The sequence below is a fragment of the Sceloporus occidentalis genome, unplaced genomic scaffold (genome assembly GCF_023333645.1).
Source record: "Sceloporus occidentalis isolate IW3139 unplaced genomic scaffold, rSceOcc1.0.p SCAF_11, whole genome shotgun sequence".
In the NCBI taxonomy this organism is placed as follows: Eukaryota; Metazoa; Chordata; class Lepidosauria; order Squamata; family Phrynosomatidae; genus Sceloporus; species Sceloporus occidentalis.
In genome coordinates, this window is record NW_028316991.1 from 4,350,965 (window position 1) to 4,377,866 (window position 26,902).

At 40.0% G+C, this 26,902-nt stretch overlaps 1 protein-coding gene across 1 annotated transcript in view; it reads left to right on the forward strand.

Moving 5' to 3' along the window:
* The first annotated feature begins 7,309 nt into the window (after positions 1–7,309).
* LOC149305461 (uncharacterized protein C8orf34 homolog) overlaps positions 7,310–26,902 on the forward strand; it is a 197,956-nt gene continuing 178,363 nt past the window's right edge. The window contains exon 1 of the mRNA XM_089477523.1: positions 7,310–7,378. Coding sequence (XP_089333649.1) covers positions 7,310–7,378 — 69 coding nt within the window. The remainder of the gene's footprint in view (positions 7,379–26,902) is intronic.

A 26,902-nucleotide genomic window follows, 5' to 3' on the forward strand; every position in this document is an offset into this window, starting at 1 on the left:
CCATAAAGACATGGTTGGATGAGTTGGGTGCAGAAGAACTTGACCGGCCACACAGAGCCCTGACCTCCACACCATCGAACACCTTTGGGAGAAACTGGAATGGAGATTGAGAGACAGGCCTCCTTGTCCAAAATCAGTGCCTGATCTCACAAATGCTCTACTGGATGAATGGGCAAAACTTTCCACAGAAACGCTGCAAAATCTCGTGGAAAACCTTCCCAGAACAGTGGAAGCTGTCATAGCTACAAAAGGGGGAACCAACATAGTAATGTTTTAGGGCTGCAACTAACGATTATTTTAATAATCGATTAGTTGGCCGATTATTTTTTCGATTAATCGATTAATCGGATAAAAAAAACCAATATGCAAATTTTTCATTTATTTAAAATAATTTAATGAACTGGATGTTAAAAAACAACTTAAAATTTACATTAACATTCTTATTTTGTTATGATGTAATAAAAAAACAATATTTTCAAAGTACAAAAACCCAAACACGATATTTATGAAACAAAATAACCCCAAACATTCTGAAAAGAGGTGGACTATTACTGTTCAAGAAACTTTGCACCCAGCACTTTGCACCCGGCACTTTGCACCCGGCACTTTGCACCCGGCACTTTGCACCCAGCCCTGGCACTTTGCACCCAGCACTTTGCCCCACCCCTGGCACTTTGCACCCGGCACTTTGCACCCGGCACTTTGCACCCAGCACTTTGCACCCAGCCCTGGCACTTTGCACCCAGAACTTTGCACCCAGCACTTTGCACCCAGCCCTGGCACTTTGCACCCAGAACTTTGCACCCAGCCCTGGCACTTTGCACCCAGCCCTGGCACTTTGCACCCAGCCCTGGCACTTTGCACCCAGCACTTTGCACCCGGCACTTTGCACCCAGCCCTGGCACTTTGCACCCAGCACTTTGCACCCGGCACTTTGCACCCAGCCCTGGCACTTTGCACCCAGCCCTGGCACTTTGCACCCAGAACTTTGCACCCAGCCCTGGCACTTTGCACCCAGCCCTGGCACTTTGCACCCAGCCCTGGCACTTTGCACCCAGCACTTTGCACTGTGCCCCTGCACCCAGTCTCCAACTCTGCCCTGCACCCAGCCCTGCCCCCACATTCTGCCCTGCCCCCACACTCACACCCTGCACCCACTCTGCTCTGCACCCACACTCACACTCTGCCCTGCACCCAGTCTCCAACTCTGCCCTGCACCCCCACCCCCACTCTGCCCTGCACCCAGTCTCCTGCCCTGCCCCCACACTCACACCCTGCCCTGCATCCCCACCCGCACCCTGCCCTGCACTCAGTCTCCTACCCTGGCCTGCCCCCCCACCCCCACTCTGCCCTGCATCCCCTGAAACCCCACCCCCACCCCCGCGAATCGCTCTGTGCGAATGGAGCCACTCGCACAGAGCGAACCGCAACTAAAAGAAGGCGCGTGTAGCGGAAGCGGGGAACGCTCGCGGAGGTAAGTAAAAGGAGCCGAGTGCTCCAACAACGAATCGATCACTCGATTAATCGATAACGGAAATCGTCGACAACGATTTCCGTTATCGATTATTATCGATTTTATCGATTCGTTGTTTCAGCCCTATAATGTTTATGTATTTAGAATGCAATGTCATAAAAGTCCTGTTTATGTAACAGTCAGGTGTCACAATACTTTTGTCCATATAGTGTATATATGTTTAGCCCTGCATGGAAAAACAGTAGATAATTACTATGAATAAGGCAAGATAATATTGCTCACATTTAATATTTTTTTCAGAATGGATTTTTTTCAAAATGTGTTTTTTTGTGGTGCCCAAATAGGAGAATTGGTTTCTGTTAGCCTGTGGTTCTGTATATGACTACAAGAAACTATAGTTGGTCAACTGGAATTGCCCCAGAGGCTCTCAGTATCATCGTCAATTACTGAGCCGTCATAGCAGCCTCCAGCTGGGTGGAAGGTCCATCTAGCTCGAAGATGATGATATCCATTTTAGGAATCAGGGGTAAAACGATTCCCTAAATTAGGGTAGTATTTCATCAGATAGAAAAAAATTATCTGCAATATGTTGCTTATGGATGCAATAACTTATATTTATGCCAATGCATATTAAACACACATACCAGCCCAAGATACAAGTGAGACGTACTAGCAAACAACCATGTGGAAATTGATACATTTCTACTATTATTATTTAACCATATATGCCAAATTTGTCATATCATTTTATGCAGTTTCATCTGTTTGTGTTTCTTCTCTATGTGTTTGGAGAAACTGTTGTATGGCATGACTGGCAGCTAGTTTTATTTCTTATTGATTTTGAAATTATATATTTGATTATACGATAATTTATAGCTGTTGGGGGGGCGATACAATTTTATCTGTTCGCCTCATTTCAATGACAGGGCTATGCCTTACTTCACTGTCTATCAGATCTGTTGCATAAATAAATGCAATTCCCTATGACACTGTGAAACAAAAATACTTTAAATCAGAATAATGATAGTAATTTACTGACAACAGCCAATTTGCGAATATTTGGAACATAAACCCAACAACCTTGCCATGTCTTGTCATCCTATATTATATATTGGTTTTTCTTCTAAGGACAAAATGCTATCCTATTATGAGTCACTGCATCCTGAATTTATTAAAGAATACCATTCTTTTTGTGTTTCTTGTTAGTATTCTTACTAGGGAGCTGTGTTACCAATGATTAACCATATAGCTAATTATTCCAAAAGGCTTTTGGTGTTGGTAAATGTCTGCCAGCTGTGCAGAAGCATCATTCCCGCAGTTGAGTTACCAGTGGATGTTGTATCCCTAGGGGATAATGCAAATAACTGGGTAGCAGGGAGGAAAAAGGTACATCCTTAAGTTTTTGGTCAGAAGGTTATACAGGTAGACGAGAGAATTAATACCATAATATGCTTCTCAAGTGAATCATTGAAAGTGTTATAAGACCTAGCCATGTTTAACGTTGATTTTAAAATGAAACTATAAGGTCAACTTCCACAGTTACCTTCGACTTCTGGTCTAGTTCTAGCTGTAAGTCAACATCTGCAATGCCACCTCACAAAGAGCTATTTTTCTAAATGTGGTGTAGTCGCCACTGCAATTAATTATATGGTCTTGTACCTATATTGCTCTTCATACTTAATTCCCAAAGGGTTCGTTAGGTTCATTAGTATGCAGTCCAGTGCCAGAGCTCCAGTCTAGACAAATGATACAGAACCTGATACAATATTGAAACAAACAAGGTAGAGACACTAAGAATCCATGCATCATTGCCAATTCAAGGATCCCCCTTCATTCCTCTTTGTATGAGCAAGGAATCAATTCTGTCTTGTGGCTAGCTGCTTGGTTTTGGATGTTCTGTGTATGGAACATCATATTGTTTGAATCTACACCCGTAACATATAGATCCTTTGGTTTATGAGCTCCATTTTCAAATTCATCATGTCTGCCCATGATATGACTTTTGTTTGGTCACTATTCCAATTAAACAGACGCAGGTTGTGTATGTCTTCCGTTTTTGCTCTGTGATTTTTATGGTTTAAAGTGCTGCCCCATTTACTAACATATTGAGTAAATATACATTGCCAGAGCTGTCATTTTACTCTACCATGTGACTAATATGAATGAGACAAAAATTTCACGTGAATAATTAATAGTTTATTGGAAAGATTTGGACATTCAGTAACACTACAAATTAGATTTCTAATGCTGCATTTATTTATGAAAGTGTTACGTTTAGCAGAGTAGGTGAAATAGAATATTTAATGGAATTGTTGACCCATGAACGTTATGAACCTGGCCTCCTGGCAATACAACTAACCATATGCCTCTTTTTTTTTTTTTTAGCTAGATCATATATGCAGTACTTACAGGGATTGACCCACATATACTGTATGTAGGCAGTTGTATATATACATTTTTGTTATAGGCCTGATTAAGGGCAGCCACCCCTGCCACTCCTGTGGCTGCTGCCCTCACCAAACAGCACTGTGCCTTTCAATGCATCCTACAGAGGCTGTACCGACTTGATACAGTCTTCCATAATGTAAATGGGCCAGATTGGGAGAACAGAGATCTCCCTTGTAACCAGTCCATTGAGGAGCGCCACACCCAGGCGCCTGTCCACCCAAGAGGGCAATCCGCACTTCCGAGTTTTGTGTGATGGAATTTCAGCCCTTAGACCTGTTGCTCTAGTTTCCAGAGCACATCACTATGTGTGTTTAGTGTGGAGCTGGTGGGGGCTGCAACCATGCTATTAAATTTGTGAGAAAATCTAATGGAAAGCCTTCCCAGATGAGTGGAAGCCGTTATAGTTGTAAAGGGGGGACCAACTACATATTAAGATCTATGTATTTAGAATGCAATTTCGTAAAAATCCCTGTAGGTGTATTGGTCAGGTGTCCCAATACTTTTGTCCATATAATGCAGTTCCTAGGGCTCTTATTATTTTAACCAAACTTGATTAGAATGTTGGAGGATGGCAACTAGCAGCAATAAAAATAAGTGTACATCACAATGCATATGAAGGCTAAGTAGGTCCTCTACATTTTCATGGTGTCCCCCCTGCAGATGCATGGGAGGATTCATCAGAATTCCCCCAAATGCATTTGCACCTGTCCCCACCCCCAGCCCGTTGATGACCAAGAGATGTGCCCTGCCAACACACATTTCAATGCGGATCAAACTCTGAGGACGGGATCCTACTTATTTCAATGGCAACATTTTTCCTGCCAATCAATGGACAACAGAGGAGCTTCTACCATAGGAAAAATCCTTTATAAATATATATTTTTTTGGGGGGTGGGGGTTGAAGAATGCATATTAAAGTACCCAGGACACTGTCAAGGACAGTAAACTCTAATTAAATGTATATACTGTACAAACCCATGTACATGCACTAAGTGAATTAACATTATACGTTAAGTAAAATATTCTTTTTTAATAAAGCTTTTAATATAATCACTCATGTTCAACGTTTTCAGCACATGGCGAGAGTGTTTTTATAGTTGACCTCTCCTTTATACATCTTGTAAAAAATAACCCATTAATGAAGTTGAATTACATTTCTAACATCATGGAGTATTTTAAGTTTCCCAATCGACTTCTATACCACCTATCCTTATTATAGTAACTTGATTTTTTAAATATATATTGAATATATAAATGTTTAACAACTATCAAAGTATTTGGGGCATATTGTCCCTAGATCCACAAATCAATTACTTTATATAGAAAGAAAGAAAATTCCAACTTCTAGATCACAAGCAATGGATCAAGGTAAGCTGAAAAAGGATCACTGTATGTCGCAGGTGGCAAATGTCTAATCATTTGTTTTGGCTCATTCATTTCCAGGCAACACATTTTGTTCCCTGCAATTCGGTTCAGCCAAAAAGTTTAGGGGCACATTCAGTCTCTGATCGCATAGAAAATGAATGCTGTGATCCTTCCAGGTGTTGTTGCGGGCTCAAAGATGCAAATGCTTTGGGCACAGGGTGGCCCAAGACATTCTGCTGCCTGGATCTCATTATCTCTGTTCTTTTAATGTTATATTCCCTTTCTCCCCATCTCTTATCTCTCTCTTTATCTCATATCTGCCTTTTCTTCTTTCTCACTATCTCTCACCTTTCTCATTATCTCCCCCTTTTCCCAATCTCTCATCTTTCCCATTATCTCCTCTTACTTCCCATGGCTCGTCTTTCCCATTATCTCCATCATTTCACTATCTATCCCCTTTCTTCCTATCACTCTTCTTTCTTATTATATCCTGTTCTCACTATCTCTCCTCACTTCTCCTCTTCCTTATTATCTCTCTCTTTCCTCTTTATCTCATCTGCCTTTTCTCTTTACCCCTCTTCTTTCTCACTATATATACCTCTCTTTATCTCTTCATTTCTTACTATCTGCCCTATTTCTCACTATCTTTCCCCATCTCTTACTTTTCTTAGGTCATGTGGTCAGAGCGAGAGGTCTATCCTTACAAGTCTCTGTTTAAGGCATCATATTCCAGTGCGCAGAATGAATAGCAGGCACACTTCCCAAGGGAATATTGTGTAAACAGACCTTGTGCTCCCTTTCTTGGGCATGTTCTAAGGAAGCATTCACAGCCAAGCTATTTTGTAATAAAAGCACCACAAAACTCATCTGGTAGATAATACACCCAAAGAGCCACATCTAGTGCTGCCCAAAATGCATGTTCAGGGAATGCATACAAAACAGAAGGAAAACAGTACTGATGCAGTCATCGTGTCAATGCATCATAAGGTGCTCTAGACACCCTTCTGGCTATATGCGGAATTACAAAGCAAGCCAAAACATGTGGTGATCCAGCAACTACACAAGGCACACAGCAAAATGACAAAGGTGGCATTTACACTTACTACAGTTACAGATTTATAGCAAACCATCCTACACAAACAATTCTTACCAAATAAAATCTGAGCTGAAAAATACCTGTATTGTTCCCTCTAGATTTAAACATAAAGTATAATTTTGTGAAATTATAATGCAGACAAAGCATGGCCACCTCCATAAACCTCCAATGAGATATTTGTTACCAAGACACACATTTGTGAGATATGTTCTTCTTAGATCATGTTAGATACTGCTCTGCAGAGAGGTCCCATATGTGCTGCCACACATTACCTTATATATATAACAGGTGGACAGGGAGGTAATATACCGTGATGGTTACCAGTACCCAATCAGGGGCTGTTTTACTGCATAACTTACAGCACAACTTGTCCTGCAAGAAATCATCGCTGGGGTTTCCTTGTCTCAGCCAGAGAAAGAGAGAGAGCGAGAGACTGAAAGAGGGGAACAGAGAGGGAGAGAGACTGAAAGAGGGGAACAGAGAGGGAGAGAGACTGAAAGAGGGGAACAGAGAGGGAGAGAGACTGAAAGACGGGGAGAGAGGGAGAGAGACTGAAAGACTGAGAGAGGGGGGGGACTGGTGCTGTTGTTCTGTTGTAACCAAGCACTACAATGAGACAAGGGGCAGGCAGCTCGCACCATGCACTCTCCATTCTCCTCCAAGCTCACTGCAACTCTTCGTTCACCCAGGAATAAGACAATGATTCGTTTGCCACGAATGTGATTCTCCCGGCAGGCAGATGAGCGTTTCTTACATTCGTTACATTTAATGCATTGCCTTTTGCTGCCTTTGTGAAGTTTTCGGAGACACCACCCTGCAGACGTGGATCTACCTTCACATTTAAAGGACCCCATTCAGCGAGTGGCGACCGTCTGAGCCCCCCCCCCGCAGTCAGGATCATCTGGCTCTGTTTAAAGGTCCAAGGGATGGCGTCTCGTCAGCAAACCAGGATCCAGGTCTACCTGGAAACAAACCGGATCGGACCTCTGTTCGAGGTGACGCTGTGTGCTGTTTGTGTGATATGATTGCTTCCACTTACACATCATAGTGTTGCATTGTTAGCCTGATGTGGCATCACATGGGCCGGTACTATTTTGGGAATAGATAGCCCAGATCTATCACACCTTCTGCTTATGTGGCTGTCCGTAATGACACATGGCAGGCAGAATAGACATGACCAAGAACCAGCAGCCAGAAATATTCCGTGCATATTGTGTGCGGTGACAGCTACAGCGTTATTAGAATACATAAGCGATATGTACTAACAATGGGGGTCAGTAGATGAATTGCAGATGTGCCTTTTTGTTGCATTTCTCTGTTATAGGTTGGCTTGATTTGCATGATGGGATTTGTAGTCCGTTAGTACAGGGCTACCAGAAGTTGATGTACGTCTCGGATTTTTCTATTGAAAGAGTTGGGATGCTTCTTCTAATTCATAATGAATAGGAGTAGGGGAGGAATAACGCGGAAAATGCCAAGATAACGTCCAATGCTCCATCTATTGGCATTTTAGCAATTCGATAGAGCGAATGTTATGAAGAATTAAAATGCATCGAACGCCTGTTGCCAGGATCTTAGCAAAGGGCAAAATATTGAGTTCTTCTGAATGTGGTTGGCGGCTATGAAGTGTATGCTCAGGGAGGTGCAGATTTCGGTTTATTGCCATAGAGGGCTATTGTGTGAAGGAAAATGCTGACTCCAAAGCGTCCTGTTTGTTGCCATAGCAAGTGGGTGCAGTGCCCAGGTGTTTGGTGCTGGAGTCAGTGCAGCGCCCCTAGCGGATATCTGCAGGCAGCGCAGCGTCATGTCAACTGCCGCCTCTATAATGTACTATACCTGCCAGGAGCTATTATAATTACATTCATTTGAGGTCTCTCCTTTACTTGAATAAACCCTGTTCACCTACAGTATTACTTATGGTTACTAACACAAATATTTCATATATATATATATATATATATATATATAATCACTTAGTAGACCCATTGTACAGCGCTATGGAATTTGATGGCGCTACAAACAATAAATAATAATAATAATATGCATTTATATTTGTATTTATTAAGTGCTAACAGATGTACTTGAGGCTTTTCAATTTTAAAATATAATAAAAGGTAGTATAATAAGTACAGTAGTCAGACCTCATGAATGGGGTACAACAGGTATGACTACATTAGGAAAGGCCATCTCCTGAAGAGCTTACAATCTAATTCTGCAAAAAGAGAAGTAAAAAAATAGGCATGCTTGTTAGGCATGAATCAAAAGACCTAGGCTGCTGCAGTACATCTTGGGATTGTTAAAAAAAAAGACACAGAAAACACAGATCAGGAAAAGGCACTTTGATTTTATACAGGGGCACATTCATTCTCAAAAGACAGCACATATAAATTCAATTCAATTATTAAACATGCCTGCATAGTATGTTAAAAGTTAACACCGCAAATAGTGGGTTTTTATGCTCCGTTAATGTTAATTTGTTCCTAGATGATAGGGCCTCTTTAATGTTCTTGTAACAATCCGAACTTCATTGTTTGACAATAATTATATGTATTAAAAAATGATAATTCCAAAGGATATACATTTTATTGAATACTTGAAATAAATAGGCCAGTAGAGCCTCGTTATTATTTATTAAATTATATAGCTGTACAACGGGCATGCAGGGCATAACTTGCAGTGTATCACATAATTTAGATTTACAGAAACAAAAGGTGCGGAGGTCCAGCTCCAAGAAATGTGCGATATGCTGCTTTATTACATGCTTGCCATTTAATCTTTATTTTTAATAATCTGATGATTCAGTAAGAAACTTGGATCTGTTCTCTTGTTCAGCTCGGATATACCGAGAGATAATTACACAGCTTGGAATTCATTTGACTTTGGATAAAATCACTAGAACTTACCTCGATCAAACACCATTAAATATTTAATTGAATTGCGTTTGTCTTTTGAATATTAAGTAGACATTTCTGGCAGTGTAAATACTAGTGAAAGTGCTCAGTGGTCAGGTTATGTGATTACTGAATATTATGTTTGTATTGGAGTAATGGCTTTTTGTTATTGAACTATAAATGAATAAAGTGGCAAAAAATGGCATTTTTAAATTGTCGCTATATATATACCAGTATTGTTTGTGAAGTATAATACAATAATAATATAATGGCTGGTACCGTTGGTATTGGGAAAAAATCCCATCGTTTCATATGCTCATAATTATTAACAAAATCCTTATTTTTGATATCTCCTCTGGCAGCTATAATTATATCTCTGATACTTTGTACATTTAATATGACATACGGTAGTTATACAATACGGGTAGCTTTCAGGATAAAATATTTGAACTATTTCAAAGAGAATTCTCCATCTCTGACTGGCAAATATTCACAGCATATATTAAATATTTTATTAAAATGACACTCCAGCCGTCAGAGTCACTTTAACCCATATGATAGCTGAGAGGTCTTGGTAGATTTCTGTGGTGTCCCCCTTGCGAATGTATAGGGGGGACAGCACTCCCACTCCCAGCAGCCTCCTCACTCTACAGAGATTGTCAGATTGTTATGTTATATACTACTTGCTATGTTCTATCTACCCTTTGTACAGCGCTACGGAATAAGATGGCACTATATACAGCAATAAATTAATAATAACTTGGGAGTGGCCCGGAGAGTGTCGCTATGTGGTACATAGTTGGCATTCTAGCACTTTTGTCGCTGCTACAAGCCTTCATACCATGTACGTACCGGCAGCCTAGGGGTTAAAGAGGAGCTGCACAACTACCTATACAATCTGTAGTGTGTGTAGTGTAGTGTCTGCCAAGACGATGCAGGTACAATCCAGGAAGAGAGATATAACGTCCCGCCGGGGCTGACATTAGTGCAGCCTACATTCAAGCTTCATGGGGACAGGACAATGTTCATGAAACACTTTGGTCACGCGCTTGAGGAGCAGATGTAAAGTAGGATGACAAATGTAGATTATTATTTTGATTATAATTATTAATCTTTGTTAACACAATCAGTAGCACTGTTCAATTTAAAGTCATCGCCTAAATATACAGAAACAGGAGTTGAGGAGTCTGCGCGTGAGCTTACAATCAGGTCTACTGGCACTTTGATACGATGTTCCCAGTAGGAATGATGCGAGCTTCCATTTTACAGAAGGTATATAGGCAGTGGCATCGCTACAGCAATGCGACTTTAAATCCCGTCTTTTTTATTTATTTATTTTTAATGGGGAGGAGAGAGAGGGTGCGGCCCGCGTAAGATCGGCAGCCAGGGCAACCGATCTTACGCGGGCCGCACCTCGAGCCCTGCTACTTACCTGTGGGAGGGTCTTCTGTACTGCAGAGAGGAGGCGGAACCTAGCAGAGTTCACGTGACATCACATGACTCTGCTCCAGTCCTGCTTCCTCTGTGCAGTACCAGAGAACGCAGAGGGAGGCCGCGCCCTCTGCTGAAGTCTGTGAGCGGCATCGAGGAGCTGCAGTGCAGGTAAGGGGGTGGGGAGGGTGTTTGAATGAGTATGCGTGATTGAGGGAATTAATCTGTGAATGAATGAGTATATGAATGAATGAGTGTGTGTGTGATAGCATGGCTGTGTAAGTGCTGGAACCTAGGCATGATGGGACTGTGCTTGCTGTTAGCAATCACACTCCTATCATGCCAAGTCAGCCAGTACATGCTGAAACCTAGCTAGCTGCCCCCTTGTGTATTAAGGCTGCCAGCAGTATGGGGTCTGCACATCACTTACAGCCACCCTGTACCAGCATGTACTGGCTGACTTGGCATGATAGGAGTGTGATTGCTAACAGCAAGCACAGTCCCATCATGCGTAGGTACCAGCATTTACTGGTTGCCTGGGTATGATAGGAGTGTGATTGCTGTGTGGGCAGTGTGGACGCCAGGGCTGGCTTTGGGGTGTGCAACCTGTGATCTATGGCTGTAATTTAGGGGGTTTAAAATATGCCTTTTAATGACGTGTTTGTATGTGAATTCCAATTCGGAATTTTTTGGTTATCAATGTACCAGAGCCTGTCCTCGGGTGTGTGTGTATAGGTGTTGGTGTGGCAGAGCCTGTCCTGGTGTGTGTTCAGTTGTCAGTGTGGCAGAGCCTGTCCTAGGGTGTGTGTTTGGGTGTCAGTGTGTCAGAGCCTGTCCTGGTGTGTGTGTGTTTGGATGTGGGTGTGGCAGAGCCTGTCCTGATGTGTGTGGGTGTCTGTGTGGCAGAGCCTGTCCTGGTGTGTGTGTCTGGGTGGTGGTGTGACAGAGCCTGTGTGTGTTTGGTCATCTGTTTCCTGGCACTTAACTTACAGTAGGAATTATTTAATTTATATTTATCCAGAGATAAAATGCCCTCCTGAAGTTGTAGTGACTTCAGGGGACAAAATGTTCATGGCCCTGAAATCACTTAGTGTAAAAGTTATTTATTGTGTTATAATATTTATTTCAAGGATTAGTCGCACTCAGTTGTGGCTTCAGGCTTCCCATGTTGAATGATCAAGTATTGTTTTAGCCCAATATCAAAAGTATAATTCCATAGCACATTACTTTTGGAAATTATAAATGCCCCCCCAGTTTGACTGTGGTATCTTGTGTGCCCCCCCCTATATATTGTTTCTAGAGTCACCACTGTATATAGGTAATGCAGACAAAAGCAAATCACACAATCTGACAAACCTACAGAGAGAACATTAAGTAAACAGAACTAGAACACACGTGATTTCCAGAGCTGGGTTGATTTATGTTTTATTTCAGGTATGACGGCTGTTCTTTAAGATAATACATTTAAGGACATTTGCCATTGTAACATTTAACACATTGAGGAAATACTACAAAGTAACTTTTGGCTCTAATAGCTTTGTGTTACGCGACTGGCTGGATTTTGATTCAGAGCCTCTGAGAAGATACAGAGGAAGCAAAACATTTTCTGGCAGGGTATCACTGAAAAACATAACGGATGCTGCACTCAGATATAAAGGGGTTAAATTAGATACCGATAGAGACAGATAAGACAGATACGTGCTGGCTCGGCTGCCCCCAGTTTTTGGAATCCGATCTCTGTCGTTAATTGCTTAGAGGAGGTGAGGATCAGGGCCGGCCGAAGACTTAACGCCGCCTGGGGCGAAGTTTAAAATGCCGCCCTCCGCCCGTACTTACCCTTAAACAGTCCTGCGGCGAGTCTCCCTGTGCTGCCACGGTGCCGGCTTGTAATGCTGAGCGCCGGAAATTCACGTCACTTCCGGCGCTCTGCATTACACGCCGGCACAGAGACCGAACAGGGAAACTCGCCGCAGAGGAGAGAGAGAGGGGCGCCGAGCGGGTAAGCGAAAACCACTCGGTGCCCCTCTCTCTCTCCTCCGCTTCAAAAAAAACAAAAAAAAAAACGCTTGGGGCGGCAAAGTGCCGCCCCTTCTGAAGTGCCGCCTGGGGCAATTGCCCCAGTCGGCTCCATTGTAGGGCCGGCCCTGGTGAGGATAACAACTAAACTCTCACCTTTGGCCATAATTTTGCATTGAAGTGTTTGAGATGAACTTGATTTCTAGATTCTAATTCAAGGTAGAAACATAGAAACAAAGAATTTGATGGCAGATAAGAACCATTCAGTCCGTCTAGTCTGCTCATTTTTCCTGATGTAGAGACTCAGACCTTAATCAGTCCTTCGTCTTGTCTTAGATTCAGGATAGCTTCATGTCTATCGCATGCATGTTTAAAGTCCCTTACTGTATTAGCTTCTACCACAGCTGGGAAGCTGTTCCATTTACCTACCAGGCTTTCTGTGAAAACAAACAAAAAAAAACCATCTCGGTATAGTAAGAATTATTTCTGATGTATAATAAGTATATCAAACGTGATGCTCCCCCTTGTTTATTTATTTTTTCTCATATTAACTCCTGTTTTGATAAGTTTATCTGTTTACATGTTTTTGCAGGTGTGAGGCGAGCTTTTCGCTGTATTTCTGGGCCTCACTTGTAACATGTCCCGTAGTGTTTTATGTGTATCCTATATATAGCACTGTAGGGAAAACAAAGAAGAACCCTAATAATAGAGAATTAGAAACAATGGGTTGAATTATTCAGGGTGCATGAAACTGCAGCTCTGTATAGCGGCAGTAGGGTCAAAAATGTCTATTTTTCAGGGATCAATAAAGAAAAGAATGCTTGCTCAGCAGATCTCTGTTTTAACACTTAACGAGCTGTGTTTCATTCATTCCTTGTGACTGTTCCTAGCTACAGCCGGGCAGCAAAGCCAGTTATAGATGCATTCTCCCCTAGCGGCAGGGTTTAGGATTAAACCTTCCTGGTTCTCGTCTGGAATAATGGAACACTAGCCTGGTAACATAAAAACACACGGCAAGGAAGGAAATATTCCGGGAATGGGGCTTTTACGACAGTCACGTAAAATTACACCCCTATTTCTTCTATGGGTATAGTCAAATGAAACAGAAAAATAATATAATACAAAACAATCTGTTCAAATCAGTAGTTGCCTTCGTCTTTTAATAAGTTTAATCAGTTGTTGAAATCCACAGATGGCTTTGTGCATAATGAGCAGCATTAGAAATACTTAAATAATGGACAATATATGTTGAGCGCAGTAAAAGTTTTCACCATTTGGCAGATAGTGATGGAGCAATTATCTTGAGCAAGAGATAGGAGACGGAATGTATAAATCCATGTTGAGTTCCATTGACATGAATCATGATGAACATTTACATAAAATAAACATTTAAAACACTAGTCTATGCTACACTAGATTTCAAGACATAAAATACCATCCCTTTACCTCTCATAGAATAACCCATAGACTGAGAGCCCTTATATCAATTAAAAACCTTCCCTGGGTTATGCCCCTTGACATTTTGGTTGCACAATTCATGGGCTTCACATTGACGGCTGTATAGCGGCTGGACGCAGACTACCAAGAAGTGATAAAGCAGACACAGAGATGTCCAGTCAGGCTCTAGTATAGTTACGCTGTATGCTAAACACGCAGTAAAACTGCACTGCACATAAGCATATCATTTTTGTAGACATAAATCAATGTTGAAGATTATTATTCTTATTTTTTTAAATATAGACACGCTCAGGTGACTGATCTCCAAGTGCTTTACTCTTCACCTCTCCCCAGGACTCCACTACTTGACCGACAATGTCCAGGACCAGTGGTTGCTACATACTTGGCGGAAGATATTTCTGTAACTGTTGCATACATGCTAATGACTTACACAAGTGAATGTATATGTAATGTGTTAGTTATCTCCAGTGCTAACCATGCGCAGCACCACCAGTCGCTTCCTCAGCGCCACCGTCCTTACTGCTGAGCGCTGAGATATGACATGAAATCCAAGCCTTTTAAATATGAGCAGCGGTGCTACAGGGAGAATGTTTGATTCACCCCCTGTTATGCATCAATATATGTATGTATGTGTGTGTGTGTGTTAATGACATCTTTATCCTGAGAACAAATTGTTGTTACTTTTTCTTTATTCACACAACATATATTGTTGTTCTTTTCAGATTCTGTACAGTTCTATTATTTTCTAGAATACATAGAAATAAAAGAGTAGAATTGTATCCTGTATCTAAGAGCACCATTGTAGACGAGTCAATAGAGTGAGTGGTTATTGTTTGGAAGCACTTTTATCCATTTCCACTAAGCTATGTAAAGGCAGAAAACATATGTTAACCTTACACAGGCTAAGAAAAGAAACGGAATAAAATGTTCTATGCAGTTATTACCATTTCATGTTAGCTTTGGTCCCATTTAATGTTAACAACAATGGCAGTAGCTATTTTGATCCATAGGATGTAAAAGAAAACGTCATTCATCAGACCAGGCCACCTTCTTCCATTGCTCCGTGGCGCAGTTCTTATGCTCACATGCCCATTGTAGGAGCTTTCGTCAGTGGACAGGGGTCCATGCAGCCCCATATGCAACAAACTGCGATGCACTGTGTATCTTTGAGCCTTGACCGCCCATGACCCTGACGCCGCTCACCACCTTTCCTTCCTTGAACCACTTTTCATAGGTACTGACCACTGCAGACCAGGCACACTACATAAGAGCTGCGGTTTTGGAGATAATCTGACCCAGTCGTCTAGCCATCACAATTTGGCCCTTCTCAAATTTGCTCAGATCCTTACGCTTGCCTATTTTTCCTGCTTCTAACACATCCACTTTGAGGATATATGGACTTACATTAGAACGAATGCTAAGTTGGGATGGTCCCATAAGAGGTCCATGAGGGTCATTTCTCCAGTAGCCCTCCAAGTGCATTCTATATTAGTGTCTATTTTATAAGCTTGTCTTTGAATACTTCTGTATATAGTGATACAACCTCAAATCACATTTAAATACTAAAGTCTCGGTTATTATGGAAGTCACACTAATGGTTTACTTTCTGTTTTTCTATTTAATGTATCATCTGTGAGCAGTTTCCTCTTTGTTGATTTTTTTTCATCCCATTTTCCTGCATCAGTGCCTGACATACAATATAAATTCAAATTAGATTTTTTCTTGCTGATGCTGGTGTTCTGTGCAGAACGGCTTTCATGAAGCCGGTGGTAGATACATATTAAGTACAGCAGCTCATATTAAAGTGAGGGAGTATATCTGTATAAAGTAATGATAAAATACTTACAGATCAATCACATTCAGGTTTGTTGGGTCTCGTATGTCTTTATAACTTAATAACATGGAGTATGTGGAGCTGTCAAGGGACAAGAGTTACTTTTAGATGTGACTGAATGGAAAAGAGAACACAAGGAAACATATAAGATATACACTGTTACTATCAACGAGACTTACGTATTAACTCTTAAAGCACCAAAGAAGTACAAAGAAACGACAACAAGTGGTCTACCGTGCAGGAAGTAGATAAATATACTGGAGTCATGGACCACCTTGCATCGGTGAATGAATGGATGGAACAGAGTAGACAATCATATATATTATGATAAGGATATATTTAATATTTAGTAGTCTCTACCATTACTAAAAGATAGATTCAGTTACCATTTTTTTTTCTCCCAACAACTTCATGGCAGATTTGTTCCTCCGTGTGGTGAATTGTATATATTGTCCAATGGTATTTGGAGCATTTTGGGCTTAAAACGCTTATGTTGGTTGCTTTATGTAAGCTCAGCACCACAACTATGAAGGCTTGCTTGAGCCCACAAGAGGTAGGGTAACTGCTCCTGGCCCTGCGTAACCTCTCCCAACAAAGGTGTCTTGTTTTGGACACCTGACATTTTGGGGAGTATGGTACAGTGTACTCAATTGCATACTCTTAGATATGTGATGATATCACGTTTACAATGAATATCTATATTAAGAATATATATATATATATATACTGTATGTACTGTATATATATATATATATATATATATATATATATTCGCACATGCATTTTTTTCATTGAAGTTCTTGTTCTTGACAAGGCTTCTGAATATTCCCTACAGCTTTTCCTTGTTGTGAAATATGGAGCCTTATTTATATTTTCACCCTAATGCCTGCAGGGAATTATATGCATCAGAATATTGTTCGGGAAATGGGATTATGGCAAACATGTGTATGTGATTAAACTTCAGATGGAAGCAAACATCATGAAAATGTCAGAATGATCGAATAAATTAAATTAACGTTTAATAGCAAACTTGTCGTTGTCTCATATACCCCAGTGTAACAACTTGACAAATGTGAAATCAATGTTTTTTCCTTATTTTAGTCTACTACGTGCAAGTGTAATGAATAATTTATGATGCTTTCAAGGGGAATGGGTCACATTTTGTGGTTGGTAAAGATCTATTATTTAGGCAAGACAAAATGTTACGCATTTCTCTTAAAAAATGTAAAAAGTTCATTAAAAATAATGAATATGTTTTGAATTGGAATAGCCTGGATAATTTGAAATCTGCTTTATAAACATTCATGTGCCCACAACCTAACAGCTGATATAGGTAGTTATGGGTCATATTTATCAAGTCAAAATGGGAGCTGTTTTGGGGGGACAGTAGTAAATGAGGACTAATCACCATGTAAACAGATGAAGTGTCAGAGATGACCACCTCAAATGAAACACTTTGCTCCAGAAACACTCCTGTTTTACCTTCATAAATATGGTAGTTTTCTTTTTATTACGTTCATTGTTATTGCCTAATGGAAAAAAATATTTATTATTTCGATAAAAGTCAAATAAATTAATAAAGGGTTGCATTTTAAAATACACATCTGGAGTTGTTTATAAAAAAAGTGATTTCTAGTTGTAAAAGTGATTTCTAGTTGTAAAAGTGATTTCTAGTTGTAAAAGTGATTTTCTCATCCTAACAACTAATAGAATATGCTTGCTGAGTGGATCATTAGGGTCTGTTACTATTAACTCAAATAAGGATAGAGCCCAGCATTTTCAGTAAGGGCAAATTTTGGCTAATGCATCGACATATTAAATTTACCGGAGGAGGGGGAAGCTTCAGCAAACGTATCATTTTACCTGCCTCTTGCTGACAAGGCAATAAGATTTAATTACTGAAAACTCCTAGTAGCCCATTTACCTGCCCGGACAAAATATATGAAATGTCAGCAACCATCAAGCATGTACTATCACCGATCTCTGCCATCTCTTGTGGCATGTATGCTTTCTTTGTTCTTGGTTTTAGAAAATGAGACTTCTGTCTCATATTTCTCATGCTGTTGGCTACCTCTACAGGAAGAGTACTTAAGTATGCTTCCTGCAATGGGATGTAAAGCTGACTTTAAAATCAGTGTGAGCAAAGGCACTGCTAGTATGCATTCAGTGGCTGCTGCTGCTATTTATTTCAATGAGAGCGCTACGGGGCTGCTGCAGAAAGAGTGCTTTAAATATGCATCCTGCTTTCTGCAGATTCCTTTTATTAAAACAACAAAGAAAACACTGTAAAGGTCCCAAATGTTTACGTAACTTTATATCTTTTTATATCTTTTTCTATGTTGGTCCAATAAAAAGTATCTACTTTAACTAAAAACTATTTTTTTTCTTGGCCTTTTATGGCTGTTTCCAATTTGCGTTCAATAGAGGCAGCCAGGGGAGGTGAGAAATGAGGTCTTCTTTGCTCTCTGTAGCAAACGAAATAATGTATGTAGTAAAATTCATTGCAAAATTGACTTCAATGTATATTAAAAAACAAGACCTTTGCTACTAGGCTTTGTGACTTTTTTGTATTAAAGGTATAAACTCTAAAACAGAAGCATCACTTATAGTTTGAAATGTAAAATAAGAGCCTTATTGGAATGTCGTGCATAATGAGACACTCCAGGTTTTATATGCACTTTAATTCACGTGATAGCTCCGTGGTCCCTTTACATTTTCTCGTTGTCTGTTTTGCAAATGCATGGGGGGGGGTTATGCAGAATTCCCCTATATGCATTTGCTACTTTAATATGTATTCTTCTATAGTAGGGGTGTCAGAGATATTAAACTGTCCCTTTAGCTTGCATGGTTTAATTGATCACCAGTCTGGTGAGTAATGCATGTTTCCGAATCCTTTTCATAAGTGATGAGCATGGCATATTTTGCGCAGAGTAGCAGGTTGAAGCTTGCTCGTAATCACACAGCTCTTCTAGAAGGAGTGCACCATATCAGTTTCTCATGTGGTTCACATCCAGTCTACATTAGCATGTTAATTGTGGTATTGCTTGGCACAGACAGTTTTCTTCTTGCATGCCTAAATGTCAAATCCAGCTCACTGGGACTAACTTGAAAGTACACTCACGTTCTGAGACCAAAAAAAGAGAGAAAATCTGTGTAGGCTGTGTATTGTGAACTGCAGCTGCAAACTTGTTTCACATTTGGAAAATCCTAGAACCCATATTGTGTTTGTATGCTGAGTGAACAGCTGTACAAAAAAATCGTTAAATCTCATTTAACTACTTCATTATTTAAAGGATGCATTAATGCATTGCTCAGTATCGAATCTAAGCAATTTAGTTTCTCAAAAAGCTATTTAGTTATTTTGTAGGTTGAATATATAATGGGCTAAGTTTATTTTGTATGAAGAAAATATAATCGGCTACGTTTTAAAGGCGTACACATGCTTTTGTACACATCTGGAAAACTGGGCAAAAGCCTAGTGGTCCAATGGCCGACGGCACCATACATTGTTATCTTTCTTCATGATCTTCAGCATCTGCAAGAGCCTAGCATATTGCTGTGTGTATCCAACTGGCGGCCATACTTGCATAATTTAGCGGCTGCTGGCCTTAAAGTGCCAGTTCAGATTTTCATCCCTAATTTCACCCTAGTGCTAATCTTCATATAAATGTACAGTCTAGTTCCCAAAATTGTATTTTTTAATGCATTTAGTTACTGGAGAAAATTAGGCTTTTGTCTTATTTTACCCTTTTCCTGACTATGAACTAGGATGTATAAGTAAACGTCTTGCACATGCTTAGTAGCAATCCTATTGAAGTAATTAAAGCAGCATCCAATTTCGTGAATGCTAAAAGAACATCAGTGTTCAGATTGACTGCAACAAGGGTTCTACTGAGCATGTGCAAGAAGCATTCCGTAGTATGATTCCAGCTTTCAGTAGAGGCAGCTGGGGAGGAGTTTAAGTGAGACTCAAGAACTCCAATTATTAAAAAAAGGCCTGCACTGATTTCCATGCAGTAAAATGCGCCAGACTCCATGCAAAAGGTACCTGGTTATGCATTTAACATGAAAATGAGGACTGGAGTGCTTCTATAGAAAAAGAATATACCTGTATACTATTAAATATATTTGCTATACAAAAGGAAAACACATTTAAACACAATTCCTATGGAATATGAATGCTATACTGGAAATCCAAAGAAGAAAACATTAGGAGAAAGTGGAAAGCGTGGGCTTATTATTGGACTGTGAGAGAAAACATTTCATCTCCTACATGTCACTACGAAGCTGCAAGGGCATACATCTTCTATGAGTGACTAAATATGCATTATGCAGGGTCAACATGGCCCCTCACAGGATAATCCTTTAGTAACTGCTGTTAGTGACTAAACCATAAATTCTCTGTAAACATCCTCTTTTATTAGGAGGAATATTCTGCTCACATTCCTTACTCTATATTCTGCGATGATTTTACTAAAATCAGCACATTTACCAGCTTTTATCATGGCTGTCCCTTCCTTGCGTAAACATCTAGTAGTCTAGTGCTTCTAATCCATCTGTAATGGAGAGGGGGCTGAAAACCATTTTTAGGATACTGAACCTGACTCATTTGAGGTTTTCTTCACTGTTAGCCTAATTAATTGCTAATAACATTTGCAATTCTTCCACCGAGGACCCAGACCCTATTCCCTGAAGGATTCTTTGCATCTGATCTATAAGGCATATACACAACATAATACTCCCTTAAGGAGTATTGCTGTTTAGCCTAGCGCAGGTATTAATTACTATTGCTATGACCGTCCATGACAACACCAGTTAAGAATACAAATACCCTTAAATGGGATGAAATATCTTGCATTTATAATATTTAACAAGGTTTTAAAATGATTTACTTTTATCACAAAGAACCTCTCCATAATTGAATGCTACATTTTTCCTATACTAAACAGATTTTACGGATGGTGGGCATTTTTATATTCTTCACAGTCATTGTTATTGATTTTTCTATCAATAAAAAAACATTAACACAACCATTAGTTCTACTGAAGATTTCAAATAGCTTGGTGGCATTGGATTTTTGGACCTCTACGTTTGTATAGAGGATATGCCAGGCAGTATATACCAGAGGCTAGGCATCATGGCAAAGCTATAATTTATCCAGACTCCCACAAAACAATGTTTCAATAATAAAACATGACTCTTTTTGGTACCACATATGAGGATTATCTTTAATGTGAAATTTAGATTATTTTTTGAGTATATCACAGTTGAGGCTGTCATTTGGAATTTAAACACATGCCACTTCTTAAAAATCTTGTAATAGTAGTATGTTTTTAGAAGAAAAAATCCTGGAAGGCTGTTAAAATGAATTATGCCAAAGACCACGTTGCTTATTAACCCAAAACTATGAAGCAGATAAATAAATAAGTTTTTCCTAAAAATAAGCGAATGATATAATCAAACACTTTGCACATCTGGCAATACACTTACAGAAATCACTCAAAACAGATGTCTCCATTGCCGCCTTTAAAGGATCACTTGTGTACCAAGAAGAATTGAGGACACCTAAGACCTGACAAAAACAAAAACATGAGCTCCTCTAGGGCAGTTGTCTGTTGCATGACAGGTCTCATCCACGTAGCCTCCTGGGAACATGAGGCTCACATCCATCCATTGTCAGTTTAATAATTGTACTTGCCAAAGCTACAGTGTGCACTACATTGAAGGCTTACGTGTTTTTCTCTGTACATTTTCTGTTAACCCACTGTTCATTGTACACGGTTTTTAGTAGACTTGGGCGCCGGCCAACTCTTCGTGTTCGTCTTCGTGTGGGAAGAAATCTTCGTATTCCACGAATATTCGCCCGTTCCTGAATTTGGTTCGGGCGAATATTTGTGTGCATTCTTCTTGTTCGTTTTTTCAATTTTTTTTAACCCCTTCGCGACCTTTGCTGGTTCAGGACCGTCACGCAAAAACGGTCACTTAACGACCTTTGACGGTCCTGAATGTCACTAAATGAAATAAGCTTAGAAAGTGATCAACGATCACTTTCTTCGCTTAAACGGCGTTGCTGTAATGCCTCGATGTCGAGGCATTCAGTAACGCCGAGATCGGCATTGGGGGCCGCTCCCCGGGGCGTCAACATCCGCCATACAATGGCGGCGGACGCCCGTTTTTAAAGTGTTTAGGAGGCGATCAACGATCACCTCCTAAACTTAAATGGTGTCGCTGGAATGCCTCGATCAGGAGGCATTCAGGGACACCAAACTCTTACCTCAAGACGGGCTGTGACCCCTCTGGAGAGCGGTCACAGCCGCCACTGCCGGTGATCTTCACCATCAGCAAGATGGCGGCCGCCCTGTAAAAAAGACAATCAAGTTTTAAAAGTTCACTAGATGGTCTCCAGACCCTCTAGAGAACTCTGGCTCCACTTGCAGGTTGAATACAGGTACTGCATTAAACCATGCAAGTCAATGGAGCCCAGCTTTCTAATCACAATGCGATTAGTAAAATAATCAAAAAATAATAAAAAATAATAAAAAATGGAAAAAATAAATTAAAAAAAATGTGCTAACATTTAAAAATAATTATGCAGTGATGTCACCAGAGGAACCATCCAGTACCAGCAAAATGTGTAAAAAAATATAAAAAAAATTATATATATGTAAAGTTTATTATTTTGAGCAAGTGCTAAAATTTCTCAAAAATCTCAACATAGAAAGAAGGGGTGTCTAATATAAAAAAAACATGGCTTGATGGGGTAAATTGGAGTGCCCAAGCTCAGAGATAGGGCATAGGTACAGACTGACAGAAAAAAAGCAGACTTCCCAAATGTGTCATTTTAAATCTCAAACAACACGACAAACCCATGCATGTGGGGTATCACTGCACTCAGGAGATGTTCCTGAACACACATTGGGGTGTTTGACAGTGACATATACCAGAACCTGTATATCTATAACTAAAGTACAATTTGTGTGAAAAAAAAATAAAAAAAATTACTATTTCAAAGTTTGACAAAGTGTGGTTGTATAATTGGTGCATGGAAAGGGTTAAAATAACAGCACTTGAAATACCCTGGGGTGTCTAGTTTTCAAAAATATATGGTTTGAATGGGTTAAATTGAGTTAACCGGCTTCAAAGATATTCCAAAGAGGAGATGGAGGCAGACTGACCAGATTTGTTAAAAAAGGTTTGGAAATCATAAAACGCTGCTTGTACTTATTGCCCTATAACTTACAAAAAACAGCAATAAAACATAAAAACATTGGGTATTTCTAAACTCAGTACAAGTAGTAGAATCTATTTAGCTAGTTTTTTTACTTGCTTTTTTAAGGGGAGTAAAAGATTTTTCAAATAAAAGTCATAAAATGTTTTTTTTCAATTTTTCACCATGTTTTTTTTTTTTTTTTAATAGTAAATAAGATGATACGATCAAAATAATGGTATCTGAAGAAAGCCCATCTTGTCCTGAAAAAAAACAATATATAACTTATGTGGGTACACTAAATGGGTGAGGAGAAAATTACAGCTGAACACAAGCACCACAAAAGTGTTAAAACAGCCTCGGTCCCACAGGGTACAAAAAGAAACAATGAGCCCGGTCCTTAAGGGGTTAATACAGGGTAACACGGTATGGACTACGCAGCAGCTTTGCTGCCAGGAGTTTAAATGTCCATATGAGCAACTCTATTGGTCACTTGCAGGGGCTTCCTCTGCCATAAACCAATAAAGTACACCTGACAGACATGGGCTTGTAGTGGGGGGGGCAGGGGGCTAGCCCTGTTCCCCCCACTACAGCCACTGCCCCCCCACACTGTCGGGGGAAAGGTGCTGTAGTGGGGGGGATAGGTAGTGTAGTGGAGGGGATAGGTGCTGTATAGTGGGGAAAAGCGGCTAAGGGAAAATCAGTTGATTATAAAATTCAAAACAAAATGTATTAAAAAAATATTTGAAGATGGCCGCTGGACGTGTGGCCATCTTCGAATTCCACTACCGCGGACCACGGTCTGCTGCCGCGGGTGAATAAAAGCGCAGAGGGGGCCCCAAATAGGGTGACCACATTTTTTTTCTGTCATTCACACTATGAAGCAGATAAGATTACACAAACAGGTGTATATATATATATATATATATATATATCTATATATATATATATTGTGAGATAGGTCAAGGGACAAGTGCCCGTCTTCATTCAAACCAGGCAAACAGCAGTAAGTTCGTGCAATCTGACACAGGGTCAGGTTTATTAAAAAGGTTGCAAAGACAAAAGAAATATAACAACACAGCAACAAAAGAAATACCTTGCCTGTCCGGCACTTACTATACAAGGGATGTCCCTCACTACCAGCTGGAGAGCTTCTCTCTGCCAACTTAACATAATACGTCCAGCAACCTTTACTCACATGTCTCTCCCACAGACAGCTCTTACAAAAAATTACTGCAGTTTTTCTGAAGTAATACTGCAGTTTTTTGGACATGAAAAAACTGCAATACTGCACTTTTACTGCAGTATTACTTCACATTTACTGCAGTTGTACTGCATTTGTACTTCACTGTATTGCAGTTTTACTGCACATTTACTGCACTTTTTTTTTATATTGCAAACCTACAGTTGTACTTCAATGTACTGCAGCTTTATTGCATTTGTACTTCCGTACAAAAATAACTGCAGTAAAACTGCAGTACAGTGAAGTACAAATGCAGTACAACTGCAGTAAATGTGCAGTAATACTGCAGTAAAAGTGCAGTATTGCAGTTTTTTCATGTCCAAAAAACAGCAGTATTACTTCAGTAAAACGGCAGTATTTTTTTTGTAAGGGAGGCTTTCTGTGTCCTCAGCCAGAGAGCTATCTGCCCTCCTGGCTTCCCTTTTATATCCGCCCTCTCATTCACCTAAATTAATCACCTAGCAGGTGGAAGACTCTGGTGTTACTTCACATAGGAAAGGAATCTAGGAGAAATATACCTCCCTTCCACCACCAATCCTACATGAATGTCACAATATATAATATATATATATCACATACACCCTGATTCACATATACTATTATATATTAATTATTAAGAACCCGTAGAAACCATGTTGATTTAAAATTTAATAATATACATACACTCATTACAGACATGAGTAGATATAGAATATTAACCCCTCTAATACCAGGCATGAGTACATTCAGAGCATTAACTCCTCTATTACCAGACATTACACACACAGTCACACAAACAGACAAACACAGTGACAAACACAGTCACACACACAGAGTCAAACATACCTGGTGCTGGCTGCAGCTTACTCTGAGTTGGTGTGAAGGAGGAACTCAGCCTATCAGGAGAGGCTTCTGAACTCTCAGGCAATCAGGAGAGTTGAGAAGTCTCTCCTGATTGGCTGAGGCCTCCTTCACTCAGTCGTCTAATTCCGCGGCAAGGTATTGTCACCCTAGCCCCAAACCGGCAGTATGACTGCCAGTGGCCCCCCCCGCCCGAAGGTTAGTGGGCCCTGGGCAAACGCCCACTTTGCCTGCTGAATAAAGCAGCCTTGATATGTAGTTACCTATGGGTCACTTAATGGCCTGCATGCTTGATCTATTGAGCCTTTGCTATGTCCTGCTTTCTCATGCAGAATTTCCACCACCTGAGTTATTCATAAATACCTGTCTACCTCCCTGCACTTCAAACGCCCCTGGCATAATTATTGCCAGCTGAGTTACTTTTTTGTCAGTGATTATATCAGCTTGACTACTCTCTGTCTCTTCCCATAGAGCTATCCTGTGGAAGATCTTCACAGATTTACAATTTCTTTCAATTTTTAAGAAAAAAAAGCCAGCAAATAGAGAATTTTAAATAAGAGTTCTTAGACCGGACACCCACCTAGTGAGATTACCCTCATACTTCTATGCAAATCAATTATTTACATATAGAAGCATGATGATGCCACAGACGGAATAAAATTAGAATGTATTCTCTACCTTAATACCTGTTGCTTGGCTTTTTTATTTTATCCATGGAATATTATCTATCATTATAAATGACCGATCAGGGCGACAGAGTAAGAAAAGCTACAACTTCCCAGTTTGCAAACCTGGCTAAGATGTGTTTTTTAGTAGAACAGCATTGTAGGGACTTAATAAACCATGGTTGACTTGCTCCCTTAGTAATTCTGGAAAAAGCTTAGGTTGTAAGGAGAGAGGCCAAAAGGGAGAGAAACTGATAAGATTTTATGAGCGAGAACTAAGTGCATTCACATAATGAAATGATATACTTTATCATAAAATACATGGGTTTGTCATACAGAGCTTACCTAGAATATCAATTTTCAGAAACGGGATAATGCTGCCTAGCAGAAACATCAATATTTCATAGTCCTGAAGTGCTTTTTTATGTTATAATATGAATATACATTTTGTATCATACGGAAAAGCAAAGATGGGTGATAGGCTAAGTGCTTTTATATATTACAAAGATGTTTAATCCATTCATCCATTGAAAGTTATCAAATTTAAGGAACTAAATAATATAATCGGCAATTTGCTTAAGATATGGTTTTTTAGATACTAGCCATATTTAGTAATTAGGTGGTATGAACAACTGCTGCAATCTGGACCTGGATAATATCAGTTGGATGTTCCTATTACTGGCATTAACCACAGAACAAATGGTCAATCTAGTTGTTTGGCTGCCATATTAAGTAGCGGTTGGACTATTCAATACGCAAGTACCAAAAATACTGACATGTACATTTCTTCAAATACATGTTTATTTCAATGTGTATCTTGGCATACTTGGGTACATCCATAGATTAGTGACTCAAGGTCATATCCCTCCTGATTACCAGGGATGAGGGTATAAATTGTTGGGAGTTGGCTGTCTACTTTCCATGCTAGTAGAAT